The sequence below is a fragment of the Marmota monax genome, unplaced genomic scaffold (assembly GCF_021218885.2).
Source record: "Marmota monax isolate L192 unplaced genomic scaffold, Marmota_monax_Labrador192_F-V1.1 WCK01_AAM20220418_F8-fsc00224, whole genome shotgun sequence".
Classification (NCBI taxonomy): domain Eukaryota; kingdom Metazoa; phylum Chordata; class Mammalia; order Rodentia; family Sciuridae; genus Marmota; species Marmota monax.
The window spans coordinates 1335702-1354572 of NW_026693937.1; the positions used below are offsets into that span (position 1 = coordinate 1335702).

At 41.3% G+C, this 18871-nt stretch overlaps 1 protein-coding gene across 3 annotated transcripts; it reads right to left on the reverse strand.

The window, feature by feature from the left end:
- Positions 1-1379: 1379 nt before the first annotated feature.
- Erlin2 (ER lipid raft associated 2) lies at positions 1380-17966 on the reverse strand. Of its 3 annotated transcripts, none has more exons than XM_046463875.2 (12): positions 17672-17966; positions 16213-16334; positions 14576-14657; positions 13310-13356; positions 12645-12706; positions 12365-12490; positions 9995-10068; positions 9794-9852; positions 9048-9139; positions 8115-8204; positions 4950-5029; positions 1380-4508 (listed from the first exon to the last, which is right to left on the reverse strand). In XM_046463875.2, the coding sequence occupies exons 2-12, from the start codon at positions 16317-16319 to the stop codon at positions 4308-4310; spliced, it is 1020 nt and encodes a 339-aa protein (XP_046319831.1). In that variant the 5' UTR covers positions 16320-16334; positions 17672-17966; the 3' UTR covers positions 1380-4307. The 3 variants fall into 3 exon arrangements, with proteins under 3 accessions (XP_046319831.1, XP_046319829.1, XP_046319830.1); XM_046463873.2 differs by lacking the exon at positions 17672-17966 and adding an exon at positions 17528-17655; XM_046463874.1 differs by lacking the exon at positions 17672-17966 and adding an exon at positions 17280-17518.
- Between the last annotated feature and the right edge of the window lie 905 nt (positions 17967-18871).

The window sequence follows — 18871 nt, forward strand, 5'->3', positions numbered from 1 at the left end:
GGGGATGGAACACCCAGTGCCCTTGTACATGGCAGGCAAGTGCCACCACTGAACTACATCCCCAGCCCTGTTTGTTTTAATTGAAGCCCAGAACCACACAATTCCTATCAACAGGGTCAAACCAGCTTATTTTCTGCATTCTCCATTTCCACAGAGGTATGTATTCTCAATACTGTATTTGCTGCCTGGCCATGTTCCCTTCTTCCTCTACATGCTATCCTATTTGTAATCTTATTATTTTTTTAAAAACATTTGACTTTCTACTTGGTGGCACCCACTTAATAGTTATGTGCTTTCTGACTTGTTTTCCCAGAGGAGTAAAAGTTCTTTTTGAACACTTACACATGCTAAGAACAATGCTAAAATCCTCCATATGAATTATTTCTTATAGTTCACTTGATACATTTTATAGATGAAGACAGAGGCTTATATTAAGACCACACACCTAGGAAGTGGTAGGGCAGGGATATGAACCTAAGCAGTGTAACTCCAGGAATGGTACTCTTATCTTACTCACTCAATTCCAAATTCATATTATTTGTGTATTGGGCCTTTGAGCCAATAAAGAAAGTCTGGAAGCCCCAGGAAAGCCTGGACTCAGGTTGTCAGATTTAACAAATAAAAGTATAGGATACCCAGTTAAATGGGACTTTCAGATAAATAACATACTTTAAAAAATACTTTTAAAAAATAAGTATGTCTCATACAATATTTGGGATATACTTACACTAAAAATTATTGTTAGTCTGAAATTTACATTTAACTAGCCACCCTGTGTTCTTTCTGGCAACACCAGGCAAGGAAGCTTGCCAGACCAGAGCCTGGGACTTCCCCACTGAATTGATATCAAAATGCATTTTGGGTCAATTGAAAATATTCCTTCTCTTTGGAGAACTTCGGTGTATTAATTCTTTAAAATGACAAATCTCTATAACACCTGCCAAGAATTTATTCACAAATTAAGTTGTTTGCTTCTGTGTTGATAATGAGATTGATTTTCATCTGAATATATTTTAAGGGATAACTTAACTCACTAGCCAGGGATGTTTTATTTCTTTATATCACCTATCCTAATATTAGCAATTGCTACATTTCACTTTAATAAAAAATAAATCCAAAGACTCATTTTATTTAGACAGACTGAAAATAAAACTAAGACATAAATTCATGAGGCTTTTTGTGTTGTCCCAAACAATTCTTCCAGCTTTCGACCCAAGGCAGTATCATTTATAGAATGATTAATATAACAAGAAATTATTTCTCAGTAACAAAGGGGATCATTAAACTCTTGGGGCTCTTTGAAAAATTACTTTGATTATTCAATCACTAGCCCGTACAAAAGCAGAGATAAGAAAGGAATGAAAATACAAACACAAATGAATGGTTATTATCTCTTTTATAAGAAAACAATAAAAACAGTGGCTAGAACCATATTGAACAGAACCAAGAAGTAGTGGTTAAGTTTTTAGACACAAAGTTGCGATTCACTAAGGATACAGTTTATTCTCAAACTCCATAAAGTCAGTAAATATGACCATCTGACTTTAACTACTCTCTTTAAATGGTAAAGTTATCAGTGTTAAAGGAAACACAGACTCATAGAAACTGCCAAAGATCATTTATAAAACATCTCCCTTTTTTGGGATCAACACATTGCTAAACTTCAGTGATTCCCTCTTTCTCAACTTAATATGAACACAGATCCCTCCAAATCTATTTTATTTTAGTTATATAAAAATTAACAAACTTTGGCTTCCTTACAGACATTCTGTACTTATATTTAAAAGAGTGATTAAAAGCAGTACTGAATATGAATCATTTCTGTAAAGTTTTAATGAGAAACATTCTACCAAGGTGCTATTCCTTGGGAAAATTCTACAAAAACTGAATTTTATAAACAGTTACTTATTTTGATAGAAGTTCCACTTATAAATAGCAGCCATTACTTCACTGCCTACAACACTGCAGGCTATCACATTTTATGTTTAGAATTCAAATGTTTGAAGATCAGATTTTCTAGTAAGTGTTAAAACAATAAAGATGGGTTAGTTACCCAAGGTTAAAGGAGACAGCTGACTTCCATGATTTTACTGTTCAGACAGATACCCACAACCACTGGATTTATGCTAATGAGCGTGACAACATTTATATTTTTTGTTTAAAGAGGAAGCAACATTAATCTGGTGGAAGGTAGTTGCAGCAACAGGACTTACTGAGGCTCTTTTGTGGTCAAGGGACAAACTATCACAGGATGTTGGTACAGGAGAGACTTTCAAGTTAAAACAAACCTGAGGAAAGTGTGCTATTTAGAGGCTGAGATAACACTGCTCCTGAATCTACTGTGGTGAGATGGTGTTTTCTGAGGCCCATGTGGAATAATTCAGACCAGAACAGACATATATGTAAACAGGGGATGCTGGCTGTGTCATGCTGCTCCTAATAAGTGACTAACAGCACTGAAATGAAAGGAGGATGAATGCATTTTAATAATGGGGAGATGGACCTTCTGCAAGTAAGAAGTCTTAAGCACATTAAAATCCATCCCTACTGGGAAACATTTTGCTGCCTGAACAAAGCAAAATGAGGACTGTGGTTTGAGAATCCTCAGGGCCAGGAATGAGAACAGAGAAGGGCAACATTTAAAGTAAGGGGAGGTAATATTTTGCATCTTTCTTTCTAGGCAGGCTGAACATTTCCTGACAAGCCTGGTGCTACTTACGAGCAAGCCACCCTGAGTTCTAGGACTACTCGATAAAATAGAAGTCTGGGCATGGGACTAAAAATGAGGTGGGGATTGGTGCCAGAAAGTATCACTGCTAGTATTCACAGAGGGAAGAGTGGTACAGTAGGAATTTTTATTTCTGCTCTTTCTTTGGGGTAGGGGCAGCTAGACAAAATCCTAAACCAGGGCTGATAATGGTCACTTAGCATACCAATACACTTGCAAATTAACTCCAGATAGCTGCTCTTCACTTAATTCTGTACACCACTCATGAGCTATACATGTTGGATTCCCTACCCACAAAACATTAGTTTCAGGATACAAGAAAAACCTTTCTTTCATGTTTGCTCTCCCCCATCCTGAATCTTCCAGAGTGACTCATAATTTTTTCAACTAGGAATGAAAAAGAAAACATTTTGAACAGATATTGATGTAGACCAGGGACTCAGCACAGGAACACGGCATGAACTTTGACATATATCCACACAGATGTCTCTGGAGAGTTAACATTCAGTCCAACCTCTGTGTGGCTGTCTGGGAGCCCAGGATTTAAAAACATACACTACTTAGAGAATAGACTCCCTTTATCACCATGTCAGATAAACACCAAATAGGAGCCATAAACATTAGGACTTCAGAAATCTCTTGGCTGACCCTTCTTCCTCCTCCATACATGGTGTCAGAGCTCTTCAATGAAGAATCGCCACAACAATAAAGACACTTGATTTCAAGGTACATACATAATCTGCCAAGCAGGTACTACAGTGGCTAATAGTATAATGATCCCACTTTAGCAACTAGTAAGCCACTTGAGTTGTTTGTTCCTATCTTCTTGATGCTAAGTGGAGCCAACAGAGAGATTATTTGAGAAGAAAAAACTGAATCACAGATTAAATGAAAAGTTTCTAAAAGAATGTGTGGTCGTAACCAAGCCCTGACTCTGGAAATGTAGTCAGAAACCACCACTCTTGAGCCCTAGGGCAAGGAGCATAGTGTATAGAAAATTTTGCAAAACCTAGCACCAGTTCTTCCTTCAGAGGGCTCAAAAAAAGCTTGCTTCTAAAATAACCCATACACGCACTGACAAAAATGCCAGGGAAGCCAAACATTCTCTGCAGCTGTTTTTCCACTGGCAAATGTACAAGTGCATGTTTGTTCAGTTGTAAGCCTCCCCCACAGACTTCTGCCTTGGAGGTGGGGGTACGAATGGTGAACTGTATTTTCCCAAATAAGGAAAATCAAATCACCAGGAGGCAAGAGCCTACTTCTCCCACCCTTTAGTGACAACATTCCTAATTAAGTCAACTTCAAAGGGACTAAATTGGTGCCTGCAGGTCAGAGGTCAAACCCATGGTTTATAATCTTATCAGAAGCCAGATACAACCTACTTACCTGAATAAAACCCCAAATCATCAATCCCTACCCTCCCTTCCCAAGAAGGGGAACAGATTTAAGTCCTTTTCTTCTTTTCACCATAGTAACTTGAAGAGTCAAAGAAGGTAGTGTGGGAGGAAGGAGCAGTCTGTTTCATCTTAAAAAATAAAGATCTCTGTAAGTGTCATCTGAAGTTGTATAATTTTTTTTTTCAATTCTCTGGTGTGGTTGCCTCCAGAGGCTCATCTTCTTCGCCAAAGCTCAGCTTGTCACCTAGCCCCTCATACTGCTTGCTGATACCGCCTGCAGAGTCCATGAACATGTTAGGGATGTCTTTGCCAAAGTAAATCTTGCTGTTGGAAGCAATGGCTTTATACTTCATCAGCTGTAGATATTCTGGTGTCAGCTTCAACTGTGACAAAAAGTAAAGCCTTAAGTGGGATTATATTGGAGAAAATTTTTGGCAGCACCCCTTCAATTTTCATATGCAAAGAGTTTCTATCAAAGAAATATGCCCCTTTCTACTTTCCATGGGCTCCTTGTTTATATTAGTAACAGTGGAGCCATTTCTTTTAGGAGGAAGTAATTTAAGCTCTTCAAGACAGAGTGGCAAGAGCTGTAGAAATTTCTATGTTTAACATCAAAAATTAAATTTCTATAAAAACTCCTATCAAAGGAAAATACCTGACCCACACAAAATTAAGTCCTCAAAATTAAGTCCACACAAAATTGAGTCCTCAATTCTGGCCCCAAGGGGCTCTAGGTGGTGACAGTCATTTAATACCAGATACTCTCAAGCAATATAAACCCAAATCTAAAGACACGTCTTCATCAGGCTGTGCTGGGCCTTTACCTTATTTGCTTCAGCTGTTTTCAAAGCAGTGTAGCACTCAGCGTCAGCTTTTGCCTTCTCCCGGGCCAGAAATGCAGCATCTGAGGGGGAAGGAATGTAGGAAATTGGATGAAGTGCAAAAACTGGACTTTGCAGGAAATGCAGAGTCTAACAGAAGACTATGTTCTGGGGGATGGGGATGTAGCTCAGTGACAGCACCTGCCTAACATGTGCAAGGCCCTGGGTTTGATCCCTAGCACTGGGAGGTTGGAGGGACTGTTGTGGTTCTTGCCCCTATAACTCTTGCTCTGCCTCTTTGCCTCTATAACCTTGGGGAGATTGTTTCCCCCCACCTCCGCCCTTCTCTCTCTCTCTCTCTCTGCTTTGGATTTTTTTTTTTTTTTTTTTTTTAAGAGAGAGAGAGTGGAGAGAGAGAGAGAATTTTTTTAATATTTATTTTTCAGTTTTCAGTGGACACAACATCTTTATTTTATTTTTATGTGGTGCTGAGGATCGAACCCAGTGCCTCACGAATGCCAGGCGAGCGCGCTACCACTTGAGCCACATCCCAAGCCCCTGCTTTGGATTCTTTTGGCACTTCACACTAGCTGGTGTAAGGATCAACCAAAGATGAAAAAGTGCTTTGAAAGTACCTACCTAGGATGGGGACTAATTATGTACAAGTCTGTTGCTGGGGGCAAAATCATACATGTTGACAGCATAACCTAAAAAAGTACAGCTACCCAGAGACACTTCCTATTTCCACATGCTTCCTTTTTTTGTAGCTCCACATCTGTGAAACAAAGCAGTGGGTCCCTGCCTCAGGCCTTAGTTTCAGAGCTCTCCACCTATCCCTCTCCTGCTACTTAGCAAAAGCAAGTGAAGCCCAAAGGCGGCTCTGAATATAGCCAGTGGATGATTCACCTTAAAACTGAATACCATCAATACAAAATTGTTCAATTCCTTTCCAAAATCATTTCCTTGTTATTTCTTTTTTTATTTGTTCTTTTTAGTTATACATGACAGTAGCATGTACTTTAACATACCATACACACATGGAGCAAAACTTCCCATTCTTGTGGTTGTACATGATGTGGAGTTACACTGGTTACACTGGACATGTATTCATATATGAACATAGGAAAGTTATGTCTGATTCATTCTACTGTCTTTCCCATTCCTATCAATTATTTAAAAATATTTATAGCCCAAGAGCAGTGCCCATGCCGGCAATATCATTGACTTGGGGGGATGAGGTAGGAGGATTGTACATTCTAGGCTAACCTGGGCAACTTAGGAAGACCCTGTCTTAAATTTAAAAAAAGGAGGGGAGGGCCTAGAAACATTGTTTAGTGGTCGAGTACCCATGGATTCAAACCCCGGTACCGGAGCCAGGTGTAGTGGCACATGCCTGTAATCCTAGTGGCTTGGGAGGCTGAGACAGGAGGAACTCTAGTTCAAAGCCAGCCTCAGCAATGGCGAGGCATTAAGCAACTCAGTGAGACTCTTGTCTCTAAATAAAAAATACAAAATAGGGCTGGGGATGTGGCTCAGTGGCCGAGTGCCCTTGAGTTCAATCCCCAGTACCAAACAACAACAACAACAAAAAGCCAATACAGGGAAAATACATTTCTAATTAACAATGATTAAGCTGGCACAACTCTAGAGAGAATTACATACAGTGTCAAGACTAATACATGTCTGGATTCAGATCTATTTAATCCCACTCTGTAAGTGATATGCCTCTTGACTTAGTTGGAACTAGCTTTCTGTCAAGCTGATGAAAAATTTTTGATGTGTGCCCCCTTGCCCTGGGAATGAGGTCAGCCACATGTAATATCTGTAGCAAAACACCTGGGGAGAAAGGTCAGTCTGTGGGGGTCTTAACTGCATGCCTTCAGCATGACCCTAGGGTGAAGGAACCTGTAGTCTTGCTGTAGTCTGGCTGCCATGGGAAAATTCAACTGGCCTCAGTACCTGATGACAGGTATATATAAAAAATAAAAATGTATCGTTTAGCTGAGTGCCGTGGCACATGCCAATAATATTAGCTACTTGGGGGTGCTGAGGCAGGAGGATTACAAGTTCAAAGCCAGAAATAAAATAACACAAAAAGAGCTGGGAATGCAGCTCAGTGGTACAGTATCCCTGGATTCAATCCCAAATCCCCAGTACTGAGAACAAAACAAAACAAAACTGCTGTTTTGCTAAGAGATCCTGAATAAGAAGCCACTGATCTGTGAAATCCTAACTGGCTCCTCAGTGGGTCCTTGAAAACCTTACAAGTCCCATAATGAATATAACCGGACAAAACACTTTGTAGCCGAAGGATCCATTTTTGTCCTAAAATTTGCTTGACAAAAGGACCACAAGAGATAAAAGGTGGGTAGTGGGAAAGAGGTGAAGGCTTAGGAGCAGGAACTGAAGGTGAATGATATTCAGAAAAACTAGCAAAGAAAACACTTTAGCTTTAGTGTTGTTGGTTTTGAATTTTCTTTCTTTCTCTCTTTTTTTTTTTTTGTGGTGTGTGGTATTGGAGATTAAATCTAGGGGCACTTTATTATTACTGAGCTGCATTCACAGCCCTCTTTATTTTTATTTTGAAACAGTGTCTAAGTTGCTGCCCTTGAACTGGTGATGCTCCTGCCTCAGCCTCCTGAGTAGTTGGGATTACAGGCATGTGCCACCATGCCAGGCTTTAAAAAAACATATTTTCTTCAAAGCCAACTTAGTATCTGCTTAGACCTTGAGAGCAGACTTAAAGATCAAAATAATGGCATGGACTGATTTTAAAGGAGTGGGTGGCTGAGGCAAGGGGGACCAGCTGCTATTCTGGCCCAGCTTCTAAGTTTACTCCCAATGCTCAGAGGCCCCTGCTAAACTGTGAGCTCCAAAACAGCAGGGACAATGACTTCCCTTTTCCTTATATTTCATAAAATGCCTGGCACACAAAGGCACTCAACCAGAATTTGCTGAATGAATGAATGCTCTCTAAAGTAGAATGCTGAATGTTATCCTGGCTGAAATATCCAAACTTGAGTCTAAGCACAGAGTAAAACACACGTTTCAGAGAGATTATGACATCCTAGAAACAGAGACTAAAAAGCAAAGGAAACAACTCTCTCACCCACTTGCCAAAAAATAGAGGCTGAGTCAAACTCAGGCATCAATGTTACTTCTGCTTACCTTCAATTTCTGAGATCCTCTTTTCAGTTTCCTTCTCCATCACCTTCTGCCCATAGGTGATTTCTGCAACCTGAGCTACTTTTTCTGCTTCTATAAATGAAGTTGAGAAAAGACTTACAGCTCTGACACTTCAAGTTTGACTAATTTCACTTTCTACCTGATCTGAGTGCCTTGTGCATGACAATGGATATGTTCATATGGAGAGCTGCTTTCCCCATAGGGCACCTGTGACAGGCACATGTGGGCAGAGATCGAATGAGGAGTGAGTGTAGCAGCACATCATCAGTGCAAGATAGTAACCAATAGTAACTGGCCCCAGGGAGAAGAATCATTTCTCTGAAGAAGGTGAGGAACAAGTCCTGACTTCTCTCCCAAGTTACAGGTATACTTCTTCCCAAATAATATTTTAAGGACACTTTAGGAAGTAGTTGGGTTGGTTGTTGATAATGCAGTGTAGTGATCAGGAGCACAGTCTAGAGCAAGAATCTCTGAACTTGAACCCCAGTCCCACCTCTACTTGCCACAGGACTCTGTTATTCAACTTCTCTCTGCTTCAGTTCAGGTAATAAGACCAATTACAGTAGCTACTTCACATGACAGTTGTGAGGACTTAGTTCCTTCACATATGAAGTGCTTAGAGAAGAACATGACTCATAGTAAGTTCCCATTAAGTGTCAGCCATTATTATTATTATGACTTATGACTAATAGAAAGGGCTCCTTCCATTTATGAAATGGGTAGAAACTCAAAACTCATTACCCTGGCCATGATCTAACAGTTTCAACTTTGCTTCTGGGGCATGAATGCCACTCTGGCATGGTGGAAATGTTTTGGAAGACTATGTAGTCTATTCATGCCTGGGCCTTCCCTGCATCTTCCCATCATTTCCAGCCCTTCCACCCTGAAAGGGAGATCACAGAACCACATTCAGACCAATGAGGGCCTTCTTCCGCTCTGTCTCAGCCTCCTTCTCCACCACCTTCTGTTTCTGGGCTGCAATAAGAAGCTTTGTCTTCTCACTTTCCCTGAGGGGGAAAAATATGCAGCTGTGAGGCTATAATAGAAAAGCCGCTGCAGAACTTCACTGTCCCCTGGAGAAGCCAAACTCTTTCAGTGAGGAAAAGCACACTCTAATTTCTTGCTCTCTCCTGGAAGAATGTTTAATGGCCCAGGTAAAGGCTGATCTGTTGCAGATAGTGGCTCTTTCTCTTCCAAGCTAACTCATTTATAGGAAATTAAACATAATGTAACAGCTGGGCATGAAGGTACATGCCTATAGCTTCAGCTACACAGAAGAAGCAGAATGACTGCTTAAGCCTAGGAGTTTAAGCCTAGCCTAATCCCATCTCAAAACAAAACAAAATGTACTTTTAGTCAAATGGACCTGCTATCTACTTACTCATCTTTCCCTCCTATCTCCATATTTAGCATGAGCCACTGAACATGAAGAAGGCCCCAGGCCTTTTAAAAGCATCCTGCTCCACACAGCTCATTCTCTCAGTTAAGGAGTCCCTGTGAGGGCAGTGACATGCCTGTGTAATCTAACAGTGGAGTAGGCTATCATAAATGCTCAAGAAAGGGAATAACCAAAAAGCCTGGCACAGTTTTGGTTAACTCTGAGATGGGAAAGGTGGGAGGTGGTAGAGTGTGGTGGTCAGTTAGGCCTAGGGCATACTCACATCAACTCGTAGTTCCTGCGAATGGCCTCAGGTATATTGGGCTTTGTCACCCGCACAGCCTGGAGAAAGATACAAATAGCGAACAATGGGAAAGTGAGGGTGGAAAGATTATATAAACTCCTACAGAGCCTACATATTCCTGCATAAAAAGGACATCCCTTGGAAGAGATGACCGTATTCTCCCACTGTGGCAATGCTTACTTGGATGACAAGCCCAGGGGCCATTGAAGTCAGGTCCTGTTGCAAAGCCAGTTTGAGATTTTCATCAATCTGGTCTGGAATCAATAAACACACACAAAAAGGAAATGTTATACTTTCTAGACTAGGGAGGGTGGGATGGAGGTAAAGTACAAATGAAAATAGCAGCTTAAGAACATAGGCAAAAGGTCTTCCTAATAATATCATACTGCAAAGCCCAGAAACATAAGGGTGTCCTGCACCCCTTATTTATTTATTTTTTTTGGCAGTGTAGGGGATTGAATCCAGGGCCTTGTGCATGCTAGGCAAGTACTATGGTAATTTATCAGACCAAATTATATCTGAGTCAAGGTAGAAAACTGTTGCCCTGGGCTAGTAACTTACTGGGGAAATCTAGAAGAAATATTTTGCAAAGCATTTCAGTAATACTGATAGTAAGTTGCTTATATGTTATACTGATATTGATAAATTCTAATTAAATCATATTACTGGGCTGGGGATGTGGCTCAAGCGGTAACGCGCTCGCCTGGCATGCGCGCGATGCTGGGTTTGGTCCTCAGTACAACATAAAAATAAAATAAAGATGTTGTGTCCACCGAAAACTGAAAAATAAATATTAAAAAAAATTCTCTCTCTCTCTCTTAAAAAAAAATCATATTACGAAGTAAACACAAGCGGTTCTTCAGGTAAAGTTCTGAACAAGTATTAGAAACTATTATTATAAAATGGTCAAAGAAGATGTAGCATAGTAAAAAGTGATAAAAATAATGCAGAGTCATGTTTAAAGATGAGGCTGAGAGAGTTCTGAGTAGTTCAAGGAACATTAGAGATATGAATTTCTCCTTTATGAATATACACAGATTCTAAGTAAAAAAACAGTGCTTGCCAGCAAGACTGAAATTCAGAAAGAAAAAAGTATCAAAGCAAATACACTTTCCTGGTTCCTCTGTATAAAAGCCACACTTCACTGAGCTACCAAGTTTATCTATAACACAGTAAAAAGTATTTAAATACAAGACAATTTAGTATTTTAATTTTCTCTTCAGGGACATTAGGATTTCTTTCTCTTTTGTTGTTTCAAATGCTTCAAAATATTCATCAAAGGCACTATTCTCAAACAATGGCTAGAGAGAAAATAAATATTTCATAAAATTCTATTAGTTTGAGGTAAAAAAAAATCAATAGCAAATTTTCCAGTTTTTCCTTGAAGGTACAATTCCAAAAACAACGAAAGAATACAAACCCCATAAAATGAATTTACATTCAGTTTTCCACTGCATAAAAATAAAGTGATTCTGATGATTTCCTAAATCTTAGACAAAGCAAAAGGTTATTTGTCTAAGCAAATGGTCACAGGCAATATAAATGATTCCTCCTTCTGTCCATTAATAAAAAATATTTTTAGGTTTGAGGTGTAGTTCAGTGGCAGAGTACTTGCCTAGCATGCACAAGGTTTCTGATTCCATCTCTGGTAACACAAAACAAGACAAAAGAAAAACAAAAAACCCAAAAACCCACATAGGGGCCTTTTTATATGGACTCCAGGGAAAAATCATCATCCAGTGTTAGTATCAAGAAAAATTCATTTACTTCTATCATTGGCTACTAGAAAATTCTAGAAGCAAGTTTAAACAGAATACCATAAAGGAGCTGTAACAATTACTGAAATGTCTCCTTCCTTTGTTGCTAAAGTCAGGTTGGGTTTCCTTTGATCAGGTAAAAAGGACAAAGGTGTCAACTTAAGTGTGTGGATCCTTTTTCTTTAAACCATTTTCCTGTTCATCTCTTTAGGGACAGAGTGGCATTGGCGGGGGTGGGGGGTAGCAAAACATAAAGGTTCTAAGAACTGTAAAAAGTTAAATTCTTGTCTCACTTTTAGAATTATAGAACCATAGCATTTTCATCACCCATCCCTGGGGCCCTTCACTTGGTGTGGTGTGGTACATAGAGAACACTGAATTAATAGCCAGCAGAGAAAGGTTCTAGTTTCAGCTCTGCTACCAACTAGCAATTAGCTCATAACTCTCTTGCTTTGGGCCTCAGTACACTTATCTTAAAATGAGAATGTTGGGAGGATAACCTCTAAGGTTCTTCTAGAAATGATGGTATCTTCATTACAGAATGATATTTTAGGGGAAGAGAAAACACTTTTCCGTTCCAGTTCTCTGAATCCAGTCAAAAGTGAATACTCTATTCTACTATTGTTTTTTTTTTCAAGGATCTTCTTTCATTGACATTAATATTTTCCAGGAACTCCTTAGGAACGAGTTCCTAAATACTATCTATCTTATCTTGTGGGAGCTAGGAAGCAGGTAGTGGGGTGATGTAGGATTCCTAAAGCCTGGTATGAACGGGGAAGGGGGACTTTCTTACCAAACAGCTCAATGTAGACTTCTTGAAGTGTATGTACACTGCAGAACTGGTTCAGCTCGTGATGGATCTTGTTGAAGATGAGGGCCTTGTCATAGTCGGCAGTATAGTTCTTCACTATATCATACACTGGGTGAGGGAGGAGAGAGTTCAGTATAAGAAAATGTAAGATTCCAAACTCCTCAAACTTTCTAAGACACAGCAACTGTCCCTTCCTGACACACCAAGAGACAGGCAGATATGGGGGAATTAAGCGAGTGGAGAGGGTACACTGGAAGAATACCTGCATTTGGTACCAGGAAGTTCACCACTTCAATTCTGTCAAAGTAGATCATCACACCACCACTATTGGAGGAAGAAGGGACAAAGAAGTCACTAATAAGTTCTGGAATATTGTGCAATCTCCAGATAGCATAAGATGTGTGACTGGCAGAAAAGGAGCAGAATATTTGTGGGACATCAGAGCTCATATCAACAACCTGATCTGAGAAATTACACCTCCCAAAAATACCTCCACAAGAACTAGTGATACTTTTGGGATATCAGTAAGAAAAGAGCAGTTCATATCTTTTGAATCAGCAATGCCTTTTGATGAAAGCAATGGACTGCAGGGAGTAGACTAAGGAAGGTAAAGAAGTTTTCAGAACACACAAGTTCACTGTGGAATTTTACGGTGTTTCTCACTTTGGCTTTGCCATCATATTCGTTCAGCCCTTCCTTAACCCCTCAAACATTCATTATTAAGAACAATTTCTCAACATGGTATTCTAGCCCCTCCCAAACCCTCTTGGATCCTTTCTACTACACTCCATTACTTGGTCAAGTTAGAATAGAGGGGCAGGAATATGATAAAACCATCACAACACAGTGTCACTGTCTCTTACTTCAGCCACTCAGAAAGTCCTTTCCCTTACTTATTGGGGTTTAGCTTTATTCTGGGTATTTTACCTGGTTCCACAGGGAACATTCTTCACCTCGTCTGTCTGGAGTGTGGTCTAGAAACAGAGGAACATCAAATACTTTAAGATGGACAGTGACAAACAGTGAAATTTACTATTTGGAATCCCAAATACCCTTGTCCTTAACTACTTGTTTGGGTTAAACTTTGCCTTTGTTAAACATGAATAACTCACCTAATCCCCCTTTACAGTATGTGCATCTAAACCAGATAAAGGTACCTAACCTACCTTCACTGTAAGGGAACCACATCTGAACAGGCAGAGAAATAATGGTTTAGGTGAAAGACCCTGGATTAGGAGTCTTAAACTGTGTGTTTTGAAACAGCAAATTCCTATTTAACCTGTCTTAGACTTCAGTACCTGCTTAGCCTGTCCTCAGGATTACTACCAAACTCAAATGAGGTAATATACTTGAATACATTTTTAAAACCATAAAAGAAAAATGACTATGAGGTATTGTAGGACATTTTGCTGGTTCAGTTGAGAAGTTATTCTTGAAATCTGATTTTTTCTTACATGGACATATCTCAGAGATGTCTAGTCTATCTTAGCCATGTTGAGATCTGTCACTTATAACCTTTTTGGTTGTTGTTTTTTTTCTATTAGTATTGGGGATTGAACCTAGGGGTGCTTTACCACTGAGTATGTCCCTAGTCCTATTTTTTTCTTTTGAGACAGGGTCTGGCTAAGTTGCTGGGGCTGGTCTTGAACTTGTGATCTTCTTGCTCAAATTCCCTAATAGCTGGGAATTACTGGTGTGCCGGGCATTCTACAGCTCATTTTACTCCTACCTCAGATGTTATTACCCCTTACTAATCCAGCTTCCCTCTTCCGCCTAAAAAAGTTATTTCACATTTCTGAAGTTTAATAAGAACCAGCAAAATTACCACGCTTTATTTCTATCTATCATGGTAGTCTGTGCTCTAAAAAACACAGGCATACATACATATACACTAGACTTTTCTTCTATATTTTCAGAAGAATCTTCTCTGGTTTTGTCTTGAAGTGAAGAAATTATTTCCATATGGGGCTAATGGTCCAAGGCAAGGCAATGATGATTCCGTTCAGCTATTTCAATAATCAAGTAAAGCTCCAAGAGCCTCACTGTGTTTGCATACCCATGTGTGTTTGTGATACTTAAATCAGTCTCTGAAAAGGCATTTTATTTATCCAATGGCTCAATAATTTCAAATCATGTTATTATCAACAATCCAAATTTGTAGTCATTCAACCATACCACACAAGCCAAGTGTACCTGCACAGACTTATATGATGTGATGAAAGGGAGCATGAGATGGAAACCAGGGCCACTGGTGGAAGTCAGCAGGGCACCGCCTCTGCAGAGAAGGGAGAGAGAGGAAGGTTCAGTATTACATTAAGACCACGCGGGCTAACTTTCTCTTCAGTCCTATAAACATTTAATATAGAGTGACACATGCCACAGCCACATCCAGAGATCCTTTTCTTCCTCTTGCTTCAACACTAGGAAGCCTGAAAGTAAGCTTTTGCACTAAGAAAAACAGGCACATGGGTGAAGTGAAATGAAGACAGTAAACTGGGTGCAATGGTGCACGCCTTTAATCCCAGCAACTTCGGAGGCTGAGACAGGATTCCAAGTTTGAGGATAGGCTCAGCAACCAAAAAAAATCTTTTTGTGAGACTCTGTCTCAAAATAAAAATAAAAAAGAGCTGGGGATGTAGCTCAGTGGAAAAGTGCCCCTGTATTAGATCCCCAATACCGACCCCCGCTTCCCTGCAAAAAAGGGACAGCAGAATCCCTGGCTATATTCAAGATAAGAGAGGAAGTCTTTTTCACTTAATCATCATCTGTTGAGCTTGTGGCAATTCTTTAGGGAACTTAAATGAAGTGATACACCATAAATTAATTGCATTGTTTTTGAGAGTTCAGTGACATGGCCAACTAAAAGAATAATTTTATGTATATACTATAAGTCATTTAAATATATTTATCTGACAATATTGAGTTACCTTCCTAATCAGGTTGTTTGTAATGATAACCTGTTTGGGGAACAAATAAATTGATGGTGGGGAGAAAAAACTAAAAATGACCTTAGAAAGTAGGGGAGAATTCAATCAGAATTTTAAATTTTTTTTTTTTGGGGGGGCACTGTGGATTGAATCTAGAGCCTTGTGCATGCTAAGCATGCTTTTACCACTTAGCTACATCCCTAGACTCAATCAGAGTTTTAGAAGTTGCTATTGGCAATCCAGAAATAAGCATCATAGGGCACATTTAAGAAGAGGTTCATAAAGACTTAAAGCAAAAGCTTTGGCCATGGAGGATACTAAAAGGAAACCAAACCAAGATTTACAAGTGTTTCTTTGCTTTACACTGTGAAGTCAAATTTAATTAAAAAAAGAATAACATAAACAATGATATAATTGTAGGAACCATTATCTTAAGGTTTGCCTTGACTGATACAGATCAACTTGCAGAACTTTTGTTTTCCCCACAATGTTCATTCTAAAAGAGACTCCCAAATTATCAAAGTAGGCTATCTTCTCAAGTTGCCATCAAGAACTGGGACTCAGATGGCTTTTCTAGAGGTAACCTGATAGTGTTGAGCCAAGCCTCCCAGAAGTATGTTTGAGACGATAATAGTTCAGGGATGATCAGGAAAGAGTGCTGCTTTTGTCTCTGAGTCTATATACACATTTATCCATCACCAATACTAAGGGAAGTTCTAAATATGCATACAAACACACTTGCATATTCACACACCTGGTTTGTCTTGGTCACTGATACAAAAAGCTCAATCTAAAAACACTGCTGTATGCGATAATATATAAACTTAGCAAAATCTGCTATAGTAACTAAAAAAGGGAGCCATTTAACAGGAGGTTGAAAGTTTCTACCTGTCTCTGCCTTACCTGTAATATACCCCAATGTGTCCCTCTTCTATCTTGTGCACAGCTGAGAAGAGAGAAGCACAAAAGAAACTGGAAGCCACCGCCACAACTGCTCCCAACTGAGCCATCAGTGAACCTTTATCCTAGGGAAAAGATGTGGGAAAATGTGTATGGCCAGACATGCAGGAGAAAAGCCATGCTAGTGAGTGCCTCACCAAGTGAGGCTCCCTGAAAGTGACTCATATGCAGCCTACTGTAGTAGGAACATAAGGCTACATATACAACTCATTTCATCCTTGCTCTCAGTCAACATTCCCATTCCCTAACAGTGGAATTATGTTCCCCATCACAGTGAAGAGGCAATGGCTTCAGTCCTTGTCCAAGTAAGAACCAGTGCCAATTGGGCAGGGTTCTGAACACAGCCTTAACTTCCTGTGAACATGAATGTGCCGTTACTGGAGCCTCACACTAGTAAAGGGAAGGGAGCCAGCTGCAGTATGCTGGCCCAAATTACAGGGGATGTCAAATGACAGGCAGTTGTGGCTATGTAATTCTGGTCAGGGCCTCCCAGTTCTAATTGCCTGCGATTTCAGAGGAAACCATCATTTACTCATTTCAGATGCTAGAGACAGAAGCAGCAAGCAGCAAAGTTCCAAAGTGGGATCCTCTGGCCTTTCATTCACCTTCCCAGTTATTCATTTGGACCTAAACGGGATGGGACTGTGAACTGAAGCCACTCTCTTGCCCATTTCCTTTGCACTTAAGCCTGTCGTTCGGAGAAACCGGGACGGCCCAGGCTGGGAGACTGAGGGTTCCTGGGTCTAACTGCGTTCAGGCACCTGGATGTGAAAGAGCTGGCATTCAGAAACTCTTTTCCTGAACCTTGAACCTAGATGACTGACAGCAAAGTTCAGTCGGAGTGCCAGGGCCCATCAGCGCAAGGCATGGATTCTGCCTCCCGGGTCTAAAATAACTGGGACGCAGATGTCTGAGGCACTTATTTTACCGTGGCCGCCTCTAGCTACCGATCTGTAGTTGCGTCCTTTTTGCAAATGCCCTTTCCACCCCCGAAATCACCTCCACCCCACCTCGCGCCCCTTCCCCGCTCTCCTCTGAGAGAGGGTCGCGCGTCCCAAGGGCTCCAAAAGCCTCCGCTCGGTCCCTCCAGGAGCTCGTGGGCAGGGAAGAGACAGAAAGGGTTTTCTTTCTCGCTCCCGAGGGGGCAGGCTGAGGGAGAAAGGCGGCTAAGGCCGGAGCTCCGGAGGACCGAGGCTGAGCTCGGGCCAGAAGCCGCAACGAGGCCGGGCGCGCGCACTTCAGGGCGGGGGCCGCGTACCAGGCTGTCCCTCCAGGCGCTCCGTACTCGTCCGAACCCCAGAGCAACCGCAGAAACCGCCACACCCCTCAGCACGCTGCTTCCTTCCGGGCCCGTCGCTCTGGTGACGCCATCAGTTCCCGCGAGAAGACCACACCCCCTTACCTCGACTTCGTTCGTCCGCTCCGCCCCTCGCGATCCTAGCAGTCAGTGTCCGTGGACTGCCGCCAGGGAGCGCTCGCGATTCGGTCCGCGAGGCTTTAGACCGGTGTAGGATTTCGGGGCGGGGATGGAGTGGAGAGATAGGTGGTGTCCAGCGCTTAGGGAGTGAATGGCAGGACGCGCGTGGCCGCGGGTATCACTTTCCCAAGTTTTGACTTTGGAGATGGCTCCGGATTCCCCTCCACGTTATGTTAAACCTGCTTCTTTCCCGTTCTTCCGGAGAAGGTGCTAACGAGTCTCAACGTTCTAGTCTAGTCCTCTGCTCGACGCTTTTCCTGTAGCACAGCTGAAGGAAACAATCTTGGAAATGTGCGGATTAGCACAGTGACGTCGATAGTCAGCAATCCCTACTTTGAATTTCCATTTACAATTTTCTGGGAGATTTGTCCTTTGAGGTCCCCACAGCAACATAGAGTAACTAAGGACTTATTATTCCCAATTTTAAGGAACGGAATCTGAGAAGTTCAGTGAGGTGTGGGGATAACAACAGTCAGTAGAAGCTTCCTTCTCGTTTCCTTTATCAACTTGAGCTTCCTGCAGGGCTTGTGCGTGTCCTCCTCTCCCTGGATAGTCACTGTTTTTACGGAGGGCAGGTGTTTTTCCTTTACAACCCCGGGGCTTAGGTGCGTAGGAGGTACAGATTGAAGGCATAGTGGAACCAGGACCAGAAGCTAGACTGGGGCTCCTGCTCTAAGGACCTCTCGTTGTCCTCAACCTACACTGTTCAGCAGCATCACTTTGGGGCATTTTTATTAGAGAGAGAGAGAGAGTGAGTATGTGAGTGTGTGAGTGTGTGTGTGCGCGCTCAGAATTGAACCCAGGGCCTTCCACATTCTAAGAACTTGCTTTACTACTGAGCTGCACCCACGATGGGGTATTTCTGTGAGTCACTGAAGTCATTTTGTTTGTAGGTGAAAAAACTTTGAAGTTCACTGGTAAATGCTAAACTTTTACATAGGGAAGATGGCAAGCTGGCAGTGTCAGATGAATTCTGGGCTCAGGAAAAGGAAAGTGTATGTTTTCTAGGCATGGCTGCTTGGAATTTAATGCCCATTTTCCCTCCCTGAGTTTACTCTGGTGAGTTTACCAGCATTACACGTTTAAGCCCATAAATGGGCCACTTGGTGCTGGTTGGGAGCCCCA

Bases quoted from the DNA above. Each gene is read 5' to 3' on its own strand.
- Erlin2 (XM_046463875.2), bottom strand. From the start codon at position 16,319: ATGGCTCAGTTGGGAGCAGTTGTGGCGGTGGCTTCCAGTTTCTTTTGT. The intron at 13,357-14,575 runs GTACACTTGGCT...CTCTGTTTCTAG, and splicing joins CATCATATAAGTCTGTGCAG to ACCACACTCCAGACAGACGA. The intron at 4,509-4,949 runs GTAAAGGCCCAG...TTTTTGTCACAG, and splicing joins AAACAGCTGAAGCAAATAAG to TTGAAGCTGACACCAGAATA.